The sequence below is a fragment of the Mastigoproctus giganteus genome, chromosome 4 (assembly GCF_048544385.1).
Source record: "Mastigoproctus giganteus isolate SK-2022 chromosome 4, ASM4854438v1, whole genome shotgun sequence".
Lineage (NCBI taxonomy): Eukaryota > Metazoa > Arthropoda > Arachnida > Uropygi > Thelyphonidae > Mastigoproctus > Mastigoproctus giganteus.
The window spans coordinates 165,691,760-165,715,456 of NC_143578.1; the positions used below are offsets into that span (position 1 = coordinate 165,691,760).

At 38.2% G+C, this 23,697-nt stretch overlaps 1 protein-coding gene across 3 annotated transcripts in view; it reads right to left on the reverse strand.

The window, feature by feature from the left end:
- Positions 1-23,697, reverse strand: part of LOC150087170 (transmembrane ascorbate-dependent reductase CYB561) — a 209,050-nt gene that overhangs the window by 22,352 nt on the left and 163,001 nt on the right. For all 3 annotated transcript variants that reach the window (XM_090371865.1, XM_090371863.1, XM_090371864.1), the window contains exon 5: positions 5,201-5,401. In XM_090371865.1, coding sequence (XP_090227991.1) covers positions 5,233-5,401 — 169 coding nt within the window. In that variant the 3' untranslated portion in view covers positions 5,201-5,232. The remainder of the gene's footprint in view (positions 1-5,200; positions 5,402-23,697) is intronic.

Consider the following 23,697-nt stretch of genomic DNA (forward strand, 5'->3'; position numbering starts at 1 on the left):
TGTTAAGTGGTCCAATGTGATTCATCCCTTTCCTTCTAGAGTTTACATAAGTAAAGAACTCTTTGCTGTTTTTCTTTGCATCCTTTGCCAAAGATTTCTCGTAATCTGCCTTTGACTGCCTAACCTCCTTTGTGACTTGATTAAAGACTAGTTTATACCTGCCATAGGCTTCTGTGTCACCTGATACTTTATATGCATCCCATACATTTGTCTTCTCTGCCATGAGCCTCATTAATTCATCTGACATCCATTTAGGCCTAAACCTTGAACAGTATTTCTTAGTTGGAATGAAAAGCCTCAGTAATGTGCTCAGCAATGGCTGAGTGCTCCACATCTGCTAAATGGATAGCTTTTTCATGTTCAGAAACACTATTGCTGAGCCTCCTGCCAGTTTCCCCAACATAGCCAGTGCATGAAATACAGTAGACTAATCCACTCTGCAGGAAGGGGGGGGCAATGTTTTAGTTTTTGAGATGAGGGATCACAACTTCCTGCCCGGGAATTGTAAGCATTTATCCCATGAGCCTTTAAGGCTCTAGAAATCTGTTGTGATAGGTTTGGGTAGAATGGGATAAAGACAGTCAATGCAGAGTCATTACTATGCATTGTCCTATAGGTTCTCTATATGGTCACGGGCCTGTAGGTCACACCTATCTAGGGCACTGGTGGGGTAGTTGCACCTTGCAAAATCTGTCTTAACCCTAGTAATTTCAGAGCGTCTCTCATCCACAGAACTAGAGTGGGTCCAGGCATGGGTTAGCAGGACTCAATCTGTACCAATAAGATGGCTGAGTGCGTGTGCTGACTGGTAGTTGGCAAACTGGCCAGCACACATCGGCTTGTGATAGACTGTTGTCTTCAAATGCGTGCCCTCGCGCCGGACAAGGGTATCCAAGTATGGAAGGGTATTGTCTGACTCCAGTTCAATGGTGAATTGAATGAATGGATACAGAGAGTTAAGGTGGGGCAAAATTCAGTTGCCTGACTCCCAGGGAATGACCACAAACACATCATCCACGTAGCAACACCAAAAGGCAGTGGGATCTGGTAGAACCAAAAATGCATGACTCTCCAACTCCTCCACTGCGACGTTTGCCATAACTGAACTAACTGTGGAACCCATGGTTGCACCGTGTATCTGCTGGTAAATAGAGTCACCAAACATGGTAGCCCCACCAGTCAAGCACAATTTAAGGGCATTGCAAATGTCCTATGAAGTTAGAGAAGTTCTCTTGCTCAGGGTCTGGTCATTGTCCAGAAGTCCTTGGCACACGTGATGGCCAGTTCAACTGGGATCAAAGTGAAAAGAGACACCACGTCAAATAAGGCCTTACTACAGTTCTTTGCTGCCTTTTTTCACTTTCTTATACCAAAGGTGTTTTTCCTTCTGCTTGGAAATTTGCTCATATTCAGCCAGTTCCTAAAACGGGCAAAAAATCCCTCTCATCCAATTATCATTCCATTGCAATTACTTCTACTCTTTCTAAAGTAATGGAAAAATCAATTAACGCCAACTCTTAAACTACCTAGAAACCTTCCGTCTGATCAACGATCTTATGTTCCCAATTTATGCACAAATTCAATGGAATAGTTCGGTGAAACACAAGCAGTTGCTCTTGACATCTCAAAGGCTTTGAGATCGTGTCTGGCATAAAGGTCTTCTAAAGAAGCTTCCACCTTATGGTTTGCCAACTGTTTTTTGTAATTGGTTATCCAGTTTTCTCTCTGACACTGCTCACTGAGGGTGATGGTAAACGGCTCTCTGTCTCCTAACTTCTCCACTAATGCTGGTGTCCCCCAAGGTTCAGTTCTTTCCCTCTTGTATATTAATGACCTTCTTCCATTGACTGGAAATCTTATCCATAGTTTTGCCGATGATAGCACATTAGATTCCACGTTCCATTTTGAGAAACTTGCCCTGCTCAATGAGCTTCAACTTCTCGAATATCTGCTACTAATTCCTTAAATGCCGATCTCCAGGTAATTCTCCAGTGGGGCAAAGACAACTTAGTTGATTCCAATCTGATTTCAAAAAGGATTTCTCTGCTCCTATGCTTATCTTTGGTGACATTCCAGTTTCTAGGCACGTCGATATATCTCTTTTAGGGATTACCCTGACTTCTAATCTCTCTTGGCACAAGCACATTACAAATATTGCTTCCTCTGCAACTAAAAAACTCTGTTTTCTCTTTCGCTCTCTAGGCGTTACTTTTCTTCCAAACAGCTGTTCACTCTGTACAAATTCCAAATCCACCCTACCATGGAATATTGTTCCCACGTGTGGGGCAGTTCCCCCAAAACCTCTGTCAGGCTTCTAGATTCCATTCAGAAGAGGGCAGTTAGGTTAATTAATGACTCATCTCTAACGGAGTCTCTCCACTTGCTGTCTCATAGATGTACTGTTTCTGCTGCATGCCTTTTCTACAGATACTTCCATGGGCACTATAATCTATAATTCTCGCTCTCTCTTTCAAGACAGTACCACCACTAACATCCATTTACTGTCGAACTTCAAACTCGCAGAACCAACTTTTCATCTTCCTTGTTTATTCATTCAGCTGCCATTTTCTGGAACAACCTTCCTTCATACGTATTTCCTAAAAATTACAGTCTACAGAAGTTAGTCTAATGTCAACAAATATCTTCTCTCGTCTTCTCAACCTCCAACCCAAGCACAGCACTAAGTACTATAGGTTCTAATACCTCTTGTGTTTGGGGTTACCATTAAAAAAAAAAAAAAAAAAAAAGTGTGTGCCCTGCTAACCCATGCCTGGACCCACTCTAGTTCTGCAGATGAGAGATGCACTGAGATTACTAGGGTTAAGACAGACCTTGTGAGGTGTGACCTACAGGCCTGTGACTACGTAGCAACCCACAGAACTATGCACAATAATGACTCCGCTTCGACTGCCTTTATTCCATTCTACCCGAACTTATCGCAACAAATTTCTAGAGTCTTAAAGGCTCGTGGGATAAAGTGCTTACAACTTCCGGACAGGATGTTGCGATTCCTCGTCTCAAGAATTAAAACATTGGTTCCCCCCTTGCTGTGGAGTAGATTAGTCTACTGCATTTCCTGCTATGACTGCTACATTGGGGATACTGGCAGGAGGCTCGGCAGACATGATTCTGAACACGAAAAAGCTATCTGTTTAGCAGATGTGGAATATTCAGCCATTGCTGAGCACTTCTGGTCAACCCAGCACAGCACTGACCCACGCCACGATGCCATGGTTATTGATCGGACCTGCCATTACAGTCGGCGTGCCTGGTTGAAGTCACTGCACATCTCAATGCTGTAACGATTCCTTTAACCGAAACAGAGTATGTCATGTCCATCCCATTACTGAGATGACCATCCTCTGGTTGACAAATGCTGGCATTTATAACGTTCCCAAGCATTACAGCTGCAAGCTTTCCCTTCGAACAGCTAATTGTTATTTACACGTAGTTCACCATACAAGACTGCCATGGTACACACAGATTTCTATATTTCAGATTAATGGTCGCAACTGATGAAGGATGCCTTCCAGTCAGAAAGCTATGTATTACTTTCCTGTGTTATTTTTACTTGTGCTATTTTGTTCATGTGAACATCATCAACGTATTTTTAACTGCAACCTGTCATTTTCTTTCCATTTTTGCTTTGTGGCACAATAATTTATTAATATTAATATGAATCCAGAGCACAAAGGCCTTTTTGCTTATATTCTTGGGATAGTTTAATACCACACGAAAGGGATGAAACATATTGTATAAACAATTTGTACAGGATCAACGATCCTGTACAAATTGCTGATACAATGAATAAATAAAATGTTTTGCATTTAGATTCATGAAGGTTTTAGAGTTAGGATTAGTAGAAGTCTATCTAATATAAATTGGTATTAGATGATTTTATAATCATAGAAGAAAAGTGGAAGAGAAACTGCTGAAGTAAGCAAGAAACCTAGAGCTGTGAAGCTGCAAAAGAGGTAGTGAAACTATGTAATAATGAAAGAATCCTTTGATTCAGAAGAAGTTCTCATAGATCAGTGAGATCTATGAGAACTTCTACTTTTTTTAAGATCTACATAAACTTAGTGAATGGGCTGAAAGTGGCAACTGATTGATAAATACAAGGTACTGCACTTAGGCAGCAGTAATTCCACAAAAATATACCATTTGGGTAGCACCAAACTCAAGATAGTTGATAAGGAAAAAGAACTAGGTTATCTGTACACTCCAACACAAAATTTTCTGAACAGTGTAAACAGGCTGCCAGAACATGCCATGGGGTTCTGTCAATGATATATGTCACTGTCAGGAGGGACACAGACATGATTATCACATTACATATGACAACTAATGAATTTTTCTCAGCATGTCTGTGCTTGTTAAGAAGAGAGACTGCTTCTATAGAGACTGGATACACTTAAACACAAAGGGTGCAAGAATATTGCTGATACTATCAAGGCAGTGTTAAGTAGGTCAGAAAACTGCTAGCTGGGGGGGGGGAGATAAACTAATAGATTAACAATAGCCACAGGAAGAGGTGAAAGAGATTCTTGCATTGCTTTTACTGAAATAAACAGCAGCCTGAAAAGCATGGTGCTGGGGATTTCAAAGACTGCTTTGAGTCATCTTAGAACAAGTTTTTATTAAATAAATTCAAGGAAGAATTAGACAGGCTGTTGAAGGGAATGGATGGGTGAGATGGGATTTTTTTTTTTGCTGTTGCTATATAAACTTGCTTTCTTGCTTCATTTGCCATTGCTAATGATCAGGCTTGTTTTAGAGAAGGTAAAAAGCAAAGAATCTATCACTTCTCAGTAAAGATATTTTTAAAATAATAAGATAGCACAGTTAAGAAAATTTAGCCATAATAAGTAAGAGTGGCCATTCTACTACAAGGTAGAAGCTGTAGAAAGTTTGTGTCCCTTTAAAATGGCTGTGGAGCATATTCAAAACCAAGATCTTTATGCTACTTACAAGACAAAAAAATTACACAAAGCAAGTTTTAGAAATAATTTTTTTTTTTAAATCAACCACACGATCTGACCTAATAGAAAATAAAATGCTTAACTGAGTTAATTTAATTAATTAAGGTTATTCAACAGTAATTTAATACAGAAAAATTATAGTTAATTTTCTGAAAAAAAATTTCTAGAATATATAAAAAAGTTTTTAGTTAATTATTTATTAAATGGTATTTCATTACCAGATGAATTAAATCCCCACAGCACTTTGGTCTTAGTTTACTGGACTCAACTGCAGTGCAACCTCTTCTGGCAATGGTTTACGTTTGTAGTAAGAATTTGTCACAAGCCATACCACGAGTACGCTCCATGCAAGCAATAAAAGCCCCAAAATATTACCTATAACTGCTGTATCTGGCAATTCAGAATAGTGTAGACCCCCACTAAATTAAAAAAAAAAAATGGGCATCTTTAAACAAAGGAGAATACAATTTTAATATTTTTAATAAACATGCTACATGTTAACAATCATCAGCAGAAAGTAAGGACATTTTTTAGGACACAAAAATTTTGCTTATTATTCTTTCCATAATAAAAGAAGGGATCTCCAAGAAGACACTCCATGTACTAATATTTAAAAATCTAAATAACATATACAGTAAAATCCCATTATAGCATATTCCACTTTTAGCAACCTTTTATTCTGGTCTCTGTGTGTGTGTGTGTGTGTGTGTGTGTGTGTGTGTGTGTGTGTGTGTGTGTGTGTGTGTGTGTGTGTGTGTGTGTGTGATCTTAATGAGCAAAGACTAACAATTTTATAAATGGTACTCCCATTTCATCTAGAAGTCAATTCCCAACAAATGGATTTTCATGAAATCTGATATTTGCCCCTTTTAAAAGATTTGTTGAACAAAATTTCAATAAAATGTGGATCGACAAATTGATTTGAATGAAATCTGTTTCTATAAAGAAATTCAATGTCTACCCATTCATATCATTATTTGTGTATATAATATATAATTTAAAGTATATTTCAACATTAATCAAGAAGATAAAATTAGATAAAACACCAGATTTTCAGCAAATGTTTTTCTGGTTCTTGGAAAGGTTCCTTTTGTTTTAGGCTCAATTCAAATTCCATAGCTGCCACCCCCAGTTCTCCCTCTCAAACAAACACTGTTATAAGTTGGAAACAGCAGCTATAAGCCTTTTCAAAACTTCTAGACGTATTTTTGATGGTGTGGTCCTAAAAAATAATAGGGTACTCATAGGGGGAAGGGGAATTATTTTCACAGGAGAATTTAATTAAATTTACACAAGTGATTTAATATACTAATTAAGAAAATTATATGTATTATTTTAAATTATTTATTATAAAATTTTACACTTATAATTTTAAATTACAAATTATAATTAACTAATAAAATGGTTTGCATCACTGAGGGAATGTGCCTCAATGTAAATAGTCAATAAAAACAATGATGTAATTAAACTATTCTATTTTATTATTATAATTTATATACTTAAGAAATGCTATAATAAAATGTCAATTAAATCAGTGTTAAACAAGACATTATTGAAAAACTAAATGAAGGCATAAGTGTGCAAGGGATACCTCTACGTATTATATTTATTTTATATGAACATTTTCATTTAAGTTTTTACAATTCTAACTGCTTTTGCTTATAAATTTCTTTATATTTATAATTACAGAAAAATGTGGAGGTCTTGGTGGTGGTGGTGAATAACCAACCCTGCCATGACCAGCACTCACTCTCTTTCTTTATATATATATATACACTACAGAAAATGTTAGGTTCAATTCCTCTCACAGATTGGAAAACTCTAGGTAGCGTTTTCAAGGAGCTAGCCAGCCAGGTGAGGGTGTGTTTATTTTGAGGGTGTGTTTATCCTGAGAACTCTGATTTTTCTGCCCTTATGCATGTGCACTGACCTAGAATTAACGCATGTATCAAATTTACGTGCAATATGTACAGAACTGATGTGTTATGGCCTTAGTTACCTTGGCACATACCAAAACCTTACCAAATGACTATACCAAACCCACTATCGGATCCACCTTCTCCTCACTCCCCTTTTCTGGTGGTGAAACTGGCAGCATGATAGTTTTATCACTGCCAAGAGATCAATTTAGCATTTATGAAGCCCCCTAGTAGTTAATGATATTACCAAGCAATACCATTAATGCCATATAAATAAATTATTTTCTAAAGTACACACACACACACACACACACACACACACACACACACACACACACACACACACACACACACACACACACACACACACACACTCCCTGACGTACGTAAGGGTTGCATTCCACGGAACTATATGTAAGTCAAATTTTACATAAGTAGGAATTTCCCTAAATACTTATGCAGCACTCACAACTATGCATGGCGCCTCCGTAGCCAGGTGGGAAGGAGCAGCAGTGCGTAGCACACACTTCTTGATTAGACTGGGGTTCGAGCCCGTCACCACCAAATACGGAGGATGCGGAAAGGTCAGGGAATGACCACCGCATATCCCGGAGCAATATGGCCTTAGTTGCTAATGCTCCTAAAAACCAAATAACAAACAAACAAACAACTATGCGTGCTGAATTTGATTGAAGCAAAAAAGAAATGTTCGACAAATATGTAAATAGAATTATTTATTCAATTTTTTTTTTTATCTCATGCACAGGAAAAATTACAAAAAAGAGAGAGAAGACAGGCATAACATCGGCTAGTTTTAACTTCTGAACATCATTGCCAGAATTAACTCTCCAGCCGATAAGCACGACACTGTGGAAGTTGAGGGCTGTGGAGATTTAGAAGAGGTTTTTCCAACACATCACAAAATTTCTTTGCAGCTGCAAAATCGGAACTGGCAACTTCACCGCATACTTTAATGTTTTGGAAACCAGAGCGATGCATGAACCTATTAAACCACCCGTTGCTCGCCACAAACTTGGCTTGAGGTTCACTGTACTTATCCTTAATATCTTCATAAATACGTCTTTCTTTTGCTTGAATGGCCATTGGACTCGAGGCACTTGATTCTGAATCTGATTTTCAATCCATATTATTAATAACTTTTCCATCTTCAATATAGCATCTGAACGCTGTTTTGTGATCACTGTTGATCTTAAATGCGTTGATCCTTTAACATATTCTTTTATACGTGCACTGTCTCTTAAAATAATATTTAATACTCACTGCTTCAACATTAAATAATGTTGAAGCAGTGAGACTTAATTCCGTGCAATAGGTGACAAGCTTTGTCCTGCTTTGCACTTCTTAATTAATCATCTTCATTTCTAAATCAATTTTGTTTCATTTCCTAGTACTGCCAGCACTTGCACTTTCCATTGGTCCCTTTCCTTCAACCATTTTAATAAGTAAATAGGAATGAAGAGAAGATTCTGGTGAAGGGAAACTCATTTCACCACAATACCTTAACGTAACAATCCACAGAATTACAGTTATTCATATTATCGCAACTGCAATAAGATCGAGTTTACCACCCGTTTGTAACAGATTACACTAAACAGAAAACCCCAATAAACTGGAAAGTGCAAACTGTTTTTATTGTTTTATGGTAGTGACCTCCAGAAAAGTGTTTTAGAAAAATATCACAAAGGCATTAAAAATTGATTCTTATAATGGAACATATGATAACGATGAAAGCGTAGTACAATTTCCATTAAAAAAATGACATTTTAGAGAGATAAATAACTTAGTTATATAGCAAAAATTTCAACTTCCGAGGTCTTGGAACAAATTACCAAAAAAAAAAAAAAAAAAAAAGTCTTATTGGGTTCACATTACGATAATTTCACGATACCTCGATTTATTTCTAAGGGATGCAATATACGTTTCCACGATATTTTTAAGTTTGCACCGGCCGGCAAAAACTTTACGTAAAGTCGAATTTACGCAAGTCAGGGAGTTTTTGTATATATATATATATATATATATAAGTAAATATATATATATAAAAAAAATCGTGGAAACGTATTTTGCATCCCATAGGAATAAATGGAGGTATTTTGAAAATAACAATGTGAACCCAATAACACATTTTTTTTGCAATTCATTCCAAGTCCATGGAAGTTGAAAATTTTGCTTTATAACTAAGCTATTTAGCTGTCTAAAAGGTCATATTTAGAATGGAAATTGCGCTACCCTTTCATCGTTATCATATGTTCCCGTTACAAGAATCAATTTTGAACGCCTTTGTGATATTTTTCTAAAGCAGGTTTCTGGAGGTCACAACCAAAAAACAAATAGCAGTTTCCAGTTTATTGGGCTTTTCTGTTAGTGCATCTAATTATAAATGGGTAGTAAACTCGATCTTACTGCATTTGCGATAATACCGATAACTGCAATTGTGTGAGTTTTTACGCTATTATGGTGAAATGTGTTCCCCCTTCACTGAAATCTTCAGAAACTTCTCTTCGTTCTTATTTACATATTATAATGGTGAAGGGAAAGGAATCAACAGAAGTGCAAGTGGTCGTAGTGACAGGAAACGAAACAAAATTGATTTAGAAATGAAGATGAAAATGATTAAGAAGTATGAAGCAGGACAAAGTTTGTCATCTACTGCAAGGGAATTAGGTCTAGCTGCTTCAACAGTGAATACTATTTGAAAGGACAGTGCACATATAAAAGAACATGTCAAAGGATCAACGCACTTAAGATCAACAGTGATCACAAAACAGCATTTGTGTGCTATATCGAAGATGGAACTGCTGTTAATAATATGGATGGAAAATCAGATTCAGAAGCGAGTGCCCCTGAGTCCAATGACCATTCAAGAAAAAGCAACAAGTATTTATAAAGATATTAAGGATAAGTACGGCAACCCAACCCAAGTTTGTGGCATGCAATGGGTGGTTTAATAGGTTCAAGCATTGTGCTGGTTTCCACAACGTTAAAGTATGCGATGAAGTCGCCAATGCCGATGCTGCAGCTGCAGAGAAGTTTTGTGGTGTTGGAAAAAATTATTGAAGGCATCTATTCAACATAGCAAATTTTTAATGTTGACGAGACTGTTCTGTATGGGAAAAATATGCCGGATCAAACTTACATTGCCATAGAGGAAAATACAATGCCAGGTTTCAAGACGTCAAAAGATAGGGCCACGCTCTTGCTTGGGGCTAATGCAGTGGGAGATTACAGATTAAAACCACTGCTTGTGTACCATTCTGGAAATCTTTGTGCATTAAAGGGCATCAATAAAGCCACCCTACCGGTGAATTTCCAATCAAACCAGAGAGCATAGATAACAATATCTCTCCTTGAGGATTGGTTTAAATGCTGCTTCATTCCTGAGGTTGAAAAATATTGTAAAGAGAACAATGTTTCTTTCAAGATTTTGCTTCTATTAGATAATGCTCCTGGACATCCTACGCATTTAGATGATTTCAACTTGAACGTGAGAGTCATATTTCTACCGCCAAACACGACTTCACTCATCCAACCTATGGATCAGGGTGTTATTTCAAATTTAAAAGCATACTATTTATGCACAACATTTGTTCAGGCACTGTCTGCAGTAGACGGTCAAAAAAATTTACGTTAAGAGACTTTTGGAAATCTTACAATATTTACCACTAAACATTAATTTATTAATGTTTAGTGGTAAATATTAAACATTAATTTATTAATGTTTAGTGGTAATTAAACATAAATACCACTACACATTAAACATTAATAAGGCCTGGGCAGAAATTATTAAAGTTGTTTAAATGGTGCATAGAAGAAAATATGCCCATGGCATGTAAAAGGCTTCAAAGGATTTGAAAAAGACGAATCATATGAAGAGGTTACAGATAAAATTGTAAAGGTTGCAGAGCTACTTCAGTTGGAGGTTGTTGCCAAAGATGTGGAGGTGTTAATAGACGAGAAGGAATTATTTAACGAAGAACTTATTGACTTGCAGGCAGCGATAGTGAAAGAAGAAAATGCTGACGAAGCTCAAGATGAACCAAATGAGGAGCCGAGACACTTCATCACCAGAAAGATGGCAATGGCATTTCGTGAAATTGCATCGGCAATGGCGAGTTTGAGAAGATAGATCCTGACAGCGAACGATCCTTAAAAGTTAACAGAAGGGTGAATGATATGCTTGATTGCTACAAAGAAATCAACAATGAAAAGAAAAAACCACCGTTCAGTCATCCATTAATATGTTCTTTCATAAGGTTGAGCAGCCGACCCCTTCTAACTCTCCTCAACCACAGCAGCAACGTACTTATCAGCTGAGACGTCGATTCTGGCAACGATGCTCGAGAGATAAAACTTACTGACGTTACACCCGTCTCCTCTCTTTTTTTGTAATTTTATAATTTTGAAATTTTTTTAAATTGCACACTTTTGTAATTTTTCCTGTACATACAATAAAAAAATTGAATAAATACAATATATAATTCTATTTACATGTTCGTCGAACATTTATTTTTTTATTCAATCAATTCAGTGAGCACAAGCATGGGGGAAATTACGACTTATGTAAAATCCGACTTACATAGCGTTCCGCAGAATGCAACCATTACGTAAGTCGAGGAGTTCCTGTATACATATATATATATATATTTTTTTTTATAAGGCATCAGTATATTGTGTTTGTGGTTTGCCTGTATGAAAAAAAAATCTAAGTTTTTGTGGCGGGGGCTGTGCAATTCTCATCTGAGGCCAGCCAACATGGCCATAGTATAAAGAAAAGCCCAAAAATTACCTGTAACTTCACAGAATTGAAACCCAGACCTTTATATACAGATTACAAAAGAAAAGATTAATTATAACTGCTGTTCTTTTTCGCACTTCTTTATTTTAACAATGTTGCAAATTTACAGGTTTTGTACACTTAATACCTTTTTTTTTTTGTCATTTCCTATATATAAATAGTAAATTTATTTTTCCTCATAAATTTAAATTAAAATGTAACACATTTGCTGCCACTGATGCATATATGTGTCAAAAAAGTATGCCATGATGTGCACATGTATCAAAGTGATATACTGTAACACAAATATGCTATGACAAGAGCTTGATAAAATGATAAAATTTTGAGGTTTCAAATAATCAAAACACAACTTCACACAAACAAATAAAAAATAAAATGCACCAAGTCTTTACACAGCACATCGTAATATGACCACATGACCAATATATTAAAAAAAAAAAAACAAGCTTTACTATAATTAACCCTAAGTTCAATCAATGTTCCAATATCAAATATCAAGCAGTTGTTATCATGTGTTTTTGCTTTTACAGCACTTGTTTATTGACTGCTTATGAATGACTGCATATTTGCATCATGGCACATTTACTGAGTGCTGTTTCATGCATACACATATCAGAGGCAGTGAGCACAAGTTATAAGAAGCTGTTTGAATGAACTGTTTGCTTCAGGTGCTAATACTAGGAACAGCTCTGGATGTTAAATGTTATACATTCTTTGAATATTTCTATTCACATATTTTGCAGTGTCAGTAGTGTTTAATGTTTTGTTTCAATTTCATTAAATGTTTTTAGAAAGTAAATTGTAAATATAATCAATGCAATCTTCCCTCTGCACTACAAACATATTTTCAATTGGCGCTTACAGAACAAACCTACTTTACATTTTATCTTTAAGCAATCAAGGCTACCTTACTTCAACTTAACGTTACATGGTCAAGAGTTAAAAAAAAGGAAAATATTTATATATTTTTCCTCCTAATTAGAAAATAAAAAAGAAAAACCTTGTATTTAAAAGTATTACAAATTTTCTAATAACCACGAGATCGAGTCTTATACTATTTTATTAGGACAAAAATTATCAGTATTGACAACATTATGCAGGGAGCAAGGCATAGCACCAACAAAAAAAAAAACAAAACTTTAATTTGTACAATATTATGAATCAACAGGGCTTACCTTTATTTTTGATATAGGAAGCTTCTTTTCCAACTCTCCTTGTCCAACTCGCTAATAATTCATGGGGAAGGCGATATCAATTTTGCAAGACATTGTCATAAAGTTAGATTTTGGAGGTCTAAACTGGCTAATAATTAAGGATCGATTTTTTCTTTTTGGTGCTGTGGCAGGAATTTTGAGTTAAATTTAGGTGTCTAATAATTGGATATGGGGTGGGGGGTTTGGGGGTTATTCTCTACATTCCTTAAGTCGGACTAGAACTTTTCGGGGTGTCATGTTCACAGGAAGAGAGCTACTCACAATTAATCCGAAACTTTTGTCTTATGTTGTAATGTTTGTTCTTCACGCATGCGTTTAAGTGACCAATCGTCGGACAATAGGAATGGCCTACGGATATTGATTGAAGTTGCATGTAGTTTCATCTCTAAGGTTTCTGCAATAAGTAGTTTGTAGTAGTTGTGTTGAATATTTATAATTTTAGTTTCAATAAAGCCGAATGTATGTCGTTCATTTATGGCGTGGAACGAAAGTTCCAATGCATTTGAACGACCCGCCCGCACTGAAGCTTCGTGTTGTTTTGCTTGAAGCTGTGCCACTCCCATGGTGGATCCTACGTAGACAGCATCACAATTTTTGCATGGTATACTGTATACTAGGTCATGCTGTGATTGGAATGTGGTATTTTAAGGTCGATTTCTGAAGAATGTGTATAATTTGTTCATGGGTTTTGCTATGATTTCATGTCAGTTCCCTTGCACATTTGGTTAAGTTTATTGTACCAGTGCTCGATATATGGAATGGTGATGAAATATATTTTGGTCTTGTCGGACTTTTTTGCAATGTTTGTTGCGAGGTTGTTGTTATTTATTTTATCATGGGCTATTGTTTTGACTTTGTTTATATAGGTTAGTGGGTAACCCCTATTTGAGAATCTTCTAGTTAGTTCATTTATTTCAGTGTTTAGAGAAATCTGGGTGGAAGAATATTTAAAGGCATTTTGAAATTGGTTCAGCATGACCGATTTTTTGTATGGTTGGGGATGGTAACTGTGGAAGCGCAGAAGCATCCCTTTATTAGTGGGTTTTCTATATATGCTGAAATTTAGTTTTTGGTCTAATCTGTGTATGGTAAAATTAAGGAAGTTTATGGAGTGGGATTCTGCTTCAGTTTCTAATTCAAATTTTAGTCTCTGATGGATGTTATTAAAAATCTGTAGAATATTGTTTATGGTCAAGTGATCTGTGATGATTAGGATGTCATCCAGATATCTTCCGTAATATGTGATCTGTGGTATAAATGGATCAAGGTGGATCTTTTCTAATTTGTCTAAGTATAGTTCGGCAATGAGTTCACTAATATTTAGGCCCATTGGGAGGCCAAAAATCTGTCTGTATATTTTTTCTTGGAATAGAATGTAATTTGCACTTACTAATAGTTTTGTTAGTTCTAATATGCTTTAATTTGTTTGAGCTGAGCCATAGTGATGTGGTCATCTTTCCTATAGGTGGTGAGCAATTTGTTATATTTGTTAACTAAGCTGTTGAACTCTGATGGTGCAACCTCTTCGTATGTCGTTGTGTCTGAAATGATGGTGTATAATTTATTTATATAGTCTCCTTTATTGAGAATAACTACTGTATCGCCTTTGTCGGCCTTTTGAATAATGATATCTCGGTTTTGTCTAAGTGTGTGTAAAGCTTTTGCTTCTTCTCTATGTCGTTTTGATATTGAGGGAATAGCTTGATTTATGATTCGATTGGTTTGTTGGATTAATACGTTTTTTTGTGGCAAATCTCTAAGAGCGAACTCGAGGTCAATAATCATTTGTTATGATGCTAAGCACTTTATATACATAGTCATTTGTTTCTTGGGGGGGGGGAATCTCGGCGGTAAATTATAATTTAAACCTTTATTTAATAGGGCTATTTGCTGAGAAGTTAGCGTAACAGATGATAGGTTCTTTACATTCTCTGATGGATTATGGTCGTTATGGGATCCAGTGTTTAAATTGGCCCGGAAGTCATTAATATGTGGTAGATTCCTATTGGGGAAGGAGTGGGAATTTTTTTCTGCGTTTTTGGTGTTTCGATATGCACTCTGATTCTCAAAACGTGTGTGACGAATGGTGACCTCTGTTGTGTGGAAAACCCCTAAGGGCTTGTAATTTTAGGTTATGTCTGTTCTCTAATGTGGTGGATTGGGCATCGATTTTTATTTGAATGGTTTGCTTTAGGGTATTCCAGTCCATACTGTTTAGGTGTTTTCTAAAAATATTGCAATGTCGTTGAATCTGCTTAAAATATATCTTTTTTAGATTAAATCGGGATTTTAAAGCTAGTTTTATTATGTTGCTTGATGTGGTTGATTGATTGATTTGATTTTTATGGCGCAAAAACAGCAGGGTTATAGTGCGCCAGGAAAATGTTAAAATATAAAAAGGTAAGACTGGTAACTTGTAAAAATCTTACGTAGCCTAAAAATACATAAAATCATATAAATAAATAAAATCAGTACAATGATAAAAGCAAATTGTATATTTCATATGAGTGTATACATATTGATCAACTTTAAAAATTTAAAAACTGCTGACACATTGTCGTTGTCATTTAAAATCTGACTGAGTGTATATGGCTCAGTCAGATGGGTAAAAGCAGTAAAACGAGCATTTATAAAACTGGAACAATCACATAAAATGTGTTGGACGGTTAAAATGGTGTCGCATTGCTCACACATAGGAGGGTCATCAGCCCTCAGCAAAAAGGAGTGTGTTAAATGACAGTGTCCTATGCGGAGCCGAGCAAGAACAACTTCCTCCTTGCGATCCCTGCGTAAGCTGGACTGCCAAGGATGGATCACAGGCTTAATTCGACACAGCTTGTTCGTAGTAACCAGGCGATGCCACGAATCATGCCACTCAGAATGCAGGTTACTATGGATCACTTGCCTGTAGTCTGTATAGGGGACTAACAGGTCAAGATTATCCATCAGGGCTGCCGATTTGGCTGCATTGTCAGCCAAATCATTTCCTCTAATCCCGATGTGACTGGGGATCCAGCAGAAGCGGATATCGAATCCAGTTGTATAGAGATTGTATATTATCTGCTGAATTCGGGACAGGGTTGGGTGATTAGTGCGTGACACCGCTGATAAAGCCTGCAGTGCACTCATTGAATCGGCATATATAATACACCGTTGGTATCGGTGTTTTCTTATGTGATCTAGAGCTAGCTCTATGGCATGCAGCTCTGCAGTGTAAATGCTGCAGTCAACGGGTATCTGCTCTGATATGGTTTTATCTGGAAAAACAGCAGCAGATCCCACATACGATTCTGACTTCGAGCCGTCTGTGTAAACTGGCAAGAAGTCAGAATGTTCTGCACAGTGTTGTGAATAGAGCTGAAGGTAGACAGAGGCTGGAGTATTAGACTTCGTCGCAAGTTTGAGCGAGAAGTCACATGCTGGTGTTTGTGCATGCCAGGGTGGAAGGGGCTCCTTTGGTGATTGAGCAACCTTGTCTACCGACATGTTAAGCTTATTGAGTAGCTCTTGAATACGAATGCCGAATGGCCGATTGGCAGTACGTCGTGTGTTATAAAGATTTTCCCATTGTGGCTCGAAAACGGATGTCCACGTGGGATGGCGTGGTAGGGACTTCAGCTTGAAGGCATATTGCAGAGACAACTGCATCCGCCGAAGCGACAAAGATGGTTCATTTGCTTCGGCATACAGACTTTGGACAGGCGAAGTTCTAAAAGCACCAGTAGCAATACGGATGGCTTGATGATGGACGGGGTCAAGCCAACGAACAGCGTTATTTCTGGCAGATGAATAGACCTGAGACCCATAATCCAATTTTGAGCGTATTAGCGATATGCACTCTGGTATAAGCGGAGTAGAGTGCATCGGTCTGCATCCCAAGAGGTAGAAGAAAGAGAGCGGAGAATGTTAAGCCCTCTCGTGCACTTTGTGCGTAGGTGACGAATATGTTGGACAAATGTAAGCTTTTTGTCAAAAATGAGTCCCAGGAATTTTGTCTCTGATAAGACTGGAATGGTGCTTTGTCCAAGTCGTAATTCAGGCTCAGGGTGGAGGTTACGCTTGCGGCAAAAATGGACGCATACGGTCTTCTCCGGTGAGAACCTGAAACCATTGGCCGTTGCCCAGGAGTTAAGACAGTCAATAGCTTGTTGCAGTTGTCTCTCAATAACCCTCATATTGCATGATTGAGAAAATATACTGAAGTCATCGACGTAGAGTGCACTGTTTATAGTTGGAGGAAATTGTTCGGAAATAGAGTTTATTTTAATGGCAAAAAGCGTGACACTTAAGACAGATCCTTGTGGTACCCCCTCCTCTTGGCAAAAGGGCCGCGAAAGGGAGGATCCTACACGAACTTGGAAATAACAGCAGGATAAAAATTTTTTAATAAAAACGGGAAGGTGACCTCTTAGACCGAGATTGTAAAGGTCTTTTAAAATACCAAATCTCCAAGTTGTGTCGTACGCTTTTTCCATGTCAAAGAAGATGGACACCAAATGTTCTCTTTTTAGGAAAGCATCTCGGATAGATGTTTCCAGTCTAACTAAGTGGTCCAATGTGGACCTATTTTTTCGGAAGCCGAACTGAAAGCGGGAGAGAAGGTCATTCGATTCTAAATACCATAAGAGCCGAGCATTGACCATTCTCTCCAATATTTTGCACAGACAGCTGGTCGGAGCAATAGGACGATAGTTTTTTGGATATTTAGGATCCTTTCCTGGCTTAGCAAAAGCAAGAATAGTTGCCTTGCGCCAGGTTTCCGGAAAGTGCTATTCGAGGAAGATTCTGTTGTACAGGAAGAGCAGACGGTCCATGGATTCTGGTGAAAGATGTTTGATCATTTCATAATGGATGTTGTCTGGTCCAACAGCGGTAGCCTTTGTACGGGTGAGTGCTGTTTTCAGCTCATGGATATTAAATGGCCCATTGTATGGGTGGGAGCCCTTCAATGTGAATTTAAGGGCCTGTTTTTCAGCGTTACGCTTTAAGACCAGAAACTCTGGGGAGTAAGATGATGTTGCAGAGATGTTAGAAAATGTTTCCCCAAGAGCATTGGCTATTGCAGTAGAGTCTGCAATAGTACATCCATTATATTCAAGGACCGATGAGGGGTGTGCTGTGTATTTTCCCTTCATTTTCCGGATTTTTTCCCAGACCACCTTAGTGCTGGTCGTCTGGGTAATGGATGATGTGAAACGGATCCACGATTCCTTTTGACTCTGACGGCGGATGTAGCGTGCTTTGGCTCATGCATGTTTAAATGCTAATAGGTTGACCATGGTAGGATATCGTCGAAATATCCCCCAGGCTTTGTTTTGAGCCTTTTTAGCTGTTGTGCATTCTGGATTCCACCATGGTTTTGGAAAGGGAGGAAACCGCGTGGATGTCTTTGGAATCGCAGTTGCAGCTGCATGGACAATATTTTCTGTTATGTACATAACTGCATCATTGATAGGCTCCTGACTGACTGCAGAGTTGTCAAACTTTGCCAGGTGTTGAAAGGCACTCCAGTCAGCCTGATCAAACTTCCACCGCGGTAACCTGACAGGAAGACAAGGTCTCCCAGTAATTAATGTGGTTATCACGGGGAAGTGATTTCTTCCATACGGGTTCATTTCTACCTCCCAAGTAAGCGAAGGGAGAAGAGAAGGCGAGCTGATAGAAAGATCAATGGCAGAAAACATATGGGTAGGCATGTGGAAAAAGGTGTTTGTTCCCACAAACACCTCATTGTCAATGAGCATACGCTCTATGACTCTTTCCCTTCTATTAATGCTAGCACTACCCCACAGGATGTTATGTCCATTAAAGTCCCCAAGAAGTAGGAAAGGGGGAGGCAACTGCATTACGAGATCATCAAGGTCTTTCTGGCAGATGTCAGTCCCAGGTGGCAAATAAAGAGAGCAGACAGTTAATAAGAACCCCACCGTAAGGCGAATTGCTACAGCCTCAATGCTAGTTGTAAGCTGCAAAGGCTGAAATGGGATCTGGTTGCTGATAAGGATTGCGACTCCTCCGTGTGCAGGACCATCCACAATTCTATCCTTACGGATGATGGTAATGTTATGCATAGTGGGGTCGTCATTTGCCTTTAAATAAGTCTCCTGTATGCAAAAGCAAGCTGGTTTGTGCTTTTGCAGGAGTGCCTTGATGTCATCAGTATTTTGCCGGAATCCACGACAGTTCCACTGTAGGAATTTAGCCATTATTTTGGCTTGGTGGGTCTATCAGGCGGCTTCCGAGGTGCTGAGGGCTTACCTTTTTCAGTTCTGGCCTTCTCCTTCCTGGGGAAGTATGGACGCTGTCCAGTGTCCATTTCCTCCTCAGCAAAGAGCTCCAAAACTGAGTCTTCTTGTACCTCCTTCTGCCCGACATCCATGTTTTCTTGGATACTAGGTGGCATTTCACCTTTCTTATTCTTTTCTTTTGTATTTGCTTTTGTTATTTGTGGAGCATTAGGAGGTACCGATATAGGAGTGGCAGCTGATTGGTCCTTCTGTGCAGGTTTTTGGGAGCTTAAAAGGTAACGTGCGATGGGAGTAAATGATTCTTTTGGAGGGACGGACACCTCCCTGCTGCCTTCTGGGCGTAGGTAGGTTTTTTGATGTTAAGAGGTTTCACTGCTTTCCTTGCCTCCTGGTACGATATGTTTAGCTCTGCCTTCAGCCGTTGAATTTCTTTTTCTTCTTTCCACCTCTGGCATGCTCGTGAGTAGGCCGGGTGTTCGCCTTCACAGTTAATGCAGGTGGGTTTCGTGGCTGAACATGCTGTTGTTTCGTGGTCCTTTGCATTTGAGAATCTTCTAGTTAGTTCATTTATTTCAGTGGTTAGAGAAATCTGGGTGGAAGAATATTTAAAGGCATTTTGAAATTGGTTCAGCATGACCAATTTTTTGTATCGAACTAACTAGAAGATTCTCAAATAGGGGTCACCCACTAACCTATATAAACAAAGTCAAAACAATAGCCCGTGATAAAATAAATAACAACAACCTCGCAACAAACATTGCAAAAAAATCCGACAAGACCAAAATATATTTCATCACCATTCCATATATCGAGCACTGGTACAATAAACTTAACCAAATATGCAAGGGAACCGACATGAAAATCATAGCAAAACCCATGAACAAATTATACACATTCTTCAGAAATCGACCTTAAAATACCACATTCCAATCACAGCATGACCTAGTATACAGTATACCATGCAAAAATTGTGACGCTGTCTACGTAGGATCCACCATGGGAGTGGCACAGCTTCGAGCAAAACAACACGAAGCTTCAGTGCGGGCGGGTCGTTCAAATGCATCGGAACTTTCGTTCCACGCCATAAATGAACGACTTACATTCGGCTTTAATGAAACTAAAATTATAAATATTCAACACAACTACTACAAACTACTTATTGCAGAAACCTTAGAGATGAAACTACATGCAACTTCAATCAATATCCGTAGGCCATTCCTATTGTCCGACGATTGGTCACTTATACGCATGCGTGAAGAACAAACACTACAACATAAGACAAAAGTTTCGGATTAATTGTGAGTAGCTCTCTTCCTGTGAACATGACACCCAGAAAAGTTCTAGTCTGACTTAAGGAAGGTAGAGAATAACCCCCAACCCCCCCACCCCATATCCAATTATTAGACCCCTAAATTTAACTCAAAATTCCTGCCACAGCACCAAAAAGAAAAAAATCGATCCTTAATTATTAGCCAGTTTAGACCTCCAAAATCTAACTTTATGACAATGTCTTGCAAAATTGATATTGCCTTCCCCATGAATTATTAGCGAGTTGGACAAGGAGAGTTGGAAAAGAAGCTTCCTATATCAAAAATAAAGGTAAGCCCTGTTGATTCATAATATAATAGAATATAGGAAATATCGAGCACTTAATAGCTCTCTAGTATCAAATTCTTCCCAATAATTTGTCCAAACCTTTAAATTTAAGCTATCTATTTTCACAACAATAGATGAAGTGCAGTGCATTCCAACAATCAATTACTCTTTGGCTGAATGGAAATTTCCATACATTTATTCCACAACTATCCTTATACAATTTAAATTTATGTCCCCTTATGGGTGTCATCTGAGAAAGAGTAAAGATGCCATCGACATTTAATTTATTTAACCCATTTAAAGTTTACACACTTAAATTAATTCAATATACAGGTGCATAGTTTACGGACAAGTGTAGCTAATTTGCAATTCACAGAACACCAGTTCTGTATCCTTTTGTGTTACCAACTAATCTTGTTGCTTTTCTCTGTACCCTTTAAAACAGATCTCTATCCTTTCTAAAATGTGGTTTCCGAACTGCATGCAGTATTCAAAAAGTGGCATAACCACTACTTTATACAAATAGTCGTTTTATTGACTTAATAAAATGTTTAGCCATTTTATAGACTTAATTTTTAGATTAAATTATTTTCTGTAAGTAACTTATAGACCCAGTCAAGTTCCGTGGTTTATTTTGAATTCAGATAGCGCATTTGAAAGTATTAATACCTCATGTCCGCAGATTTACCATTCGTAACTTACCACCATTGTTATTCGATACAACATGTACCCCGAACTAGATAGTGCAAGGTTTAACAGAAAACTATATAGCGAGTATAGTAGTATAAATTAATCAGTAAAATTTACTAATCTTATTAAATTTCATTGTCAATTAAATTGTACTTTTTTAACTAAATACATACAATGAACTAGTTTTTACAAACGTAACATTATAAATTAATAAATATAACTTGACAGGAGATAAGAAAGTCATATAACGTAACTCGGAGATAATATTCGATACTGAAATACATACATATAGTGTTATAACTGCATTGGGATGGCGCCTCCGTAGCCAGGTGGGAAGGAGCAGCAGTGCATAGCACACGCTTCTTGATTAGAACGGGGTTCGAGCCCGTCACCACCAAATACGGAGGATGTGGAAAGGTCAGGGAATGACCACCGCATATCCCCAAGCAATATGGCCTTAGTTGCTAATGCTCCTAAAAACCAAATAACAACAACACAGCATTGGGATATAAATTTAGAATTATATCTTGTATTGGAATTTTATTTGAAACTGAACAGAGATCATGACTCAGACCAGAGCATCAAAGCAAAAGGCTCAAACTAATGGGAGTGCTGTGGCTCGGGGGAGAACTGAGGGGGGCGGTTATCCTCTGAATCACAGCCTTTTGAAATACAATGCATGTTTGATGTTTCTGGAGCAGTCAGGAACGGGACATAATATTGCCAAGGAGGATGTCTTTGTGTGTGCGTGATGTGAGGAAATCAGGTGCCAACTCAGCATTGCTATGGGCCTATATGACAGCTTGAAGGACAGGGTGGATGCCCTCGAGGAATTTAAATTGAGGGAACCATCAAGCTCTCAGCTGCCCAAATCAATGCCAGAGCTTGTACTTGAACATCACGCAACACAGCGGCAACCCCCAAGGCAGAATGCACTGGTCCCAAAGGAACTAGTTGTTGTCGACTCTATTGTCAGGGAAAGAGGAAACATATTGTGCAAAAAGAATAGGTGGAACAGGACCAGGATATGCCTGCCAGGGGCAAAGGTTGATGATGATGATGTTGTACAGCGGATACCATCCATTAAGGGCACAAAGGGTGATACTGTTTTACCCGTTGGCACTAATGATATTAAGAGTAGGAGACCGGCAGAATTACTCAACGAGTACAGGTCAATGTTGAAAAAAAAGCCATGAGTTAGGGTTGAATTTGAAAGTATATGCAATTCTGCCCAAACACGATAGGAGGGAGTATATGATGAGAACCTTGTTGATCAATTCGGCCCAGGAGGGATTGTGCAAAGCTCAAAGGGGTAGAATTTTTCTCAGCCTGATCTGTGCTTGTTAACAGAAAAACACTGCTTCTACAGGGATGGGATACACTTAAATAGAAAGGATGCAAGAATATTTGCTAATGTTATAGGCAGAGTTAGGTGGGTCGGAAAACTGCTAGCTTGGGCACAGACTAATAGATTAACAGCAGCCGCTGGCAGAGGTGAAAGCGGTTCTTGCACTGCTTCTATTGAAATGCAATTGAGCAGCAACCTGGAAAGCAAGGCAATGGGGATTTCCAAGACTGCTGGGAGTCATAGGGGAACAAGTAAATACATGGGCTGTGACAGGGTAACTAAGAGAAGAAACAGGTGTATGTATACTTGTGTGTGTACACCAATGCTAGGAGTATAGTTAATAAATTTGATGAGCTTGAAGTGCTAGGCAAGACATCAAAGGGATATTGTTGGGATATCAGAGACATGTTGCGACACAGACATAAGCAGTGCAGAATCGAAATTTGGGGAGTACAATGTGTATAGAAAGGATAGAGAGGACAGGCAGGGAGGAGGGGTTATGCTGTTAGTTAAGAAACACATAAAATCTAAGGAAGTGCACCCAATTGATGTTGGTGGACAATGCAATGTTGAATCTGTTTGGTGTGAGATAAGTACTGGGAAAGGAAAAATGAGAGTAGGTGTGTGTTATAGGCCTAATGAATCTGCAATTGTGCAGATAAATAGAGTGGACCAGTAAATCAGTGTCTTATAATGGGGGATTTTAATTTCCCAGAGATTGACTGCAATTTGTGAGTTGGTCACTCACACACTAAAAAGGCTTTTGTGGATTTATTGCATGATTGTTTTCTACAGCAGCATGTTCGCGAGGCAAATAGAGGGAGTAATACTCTTGATCTGATTATCAGTAGTGATTCTTCATGCATTAAGAATCTGCAGATAAA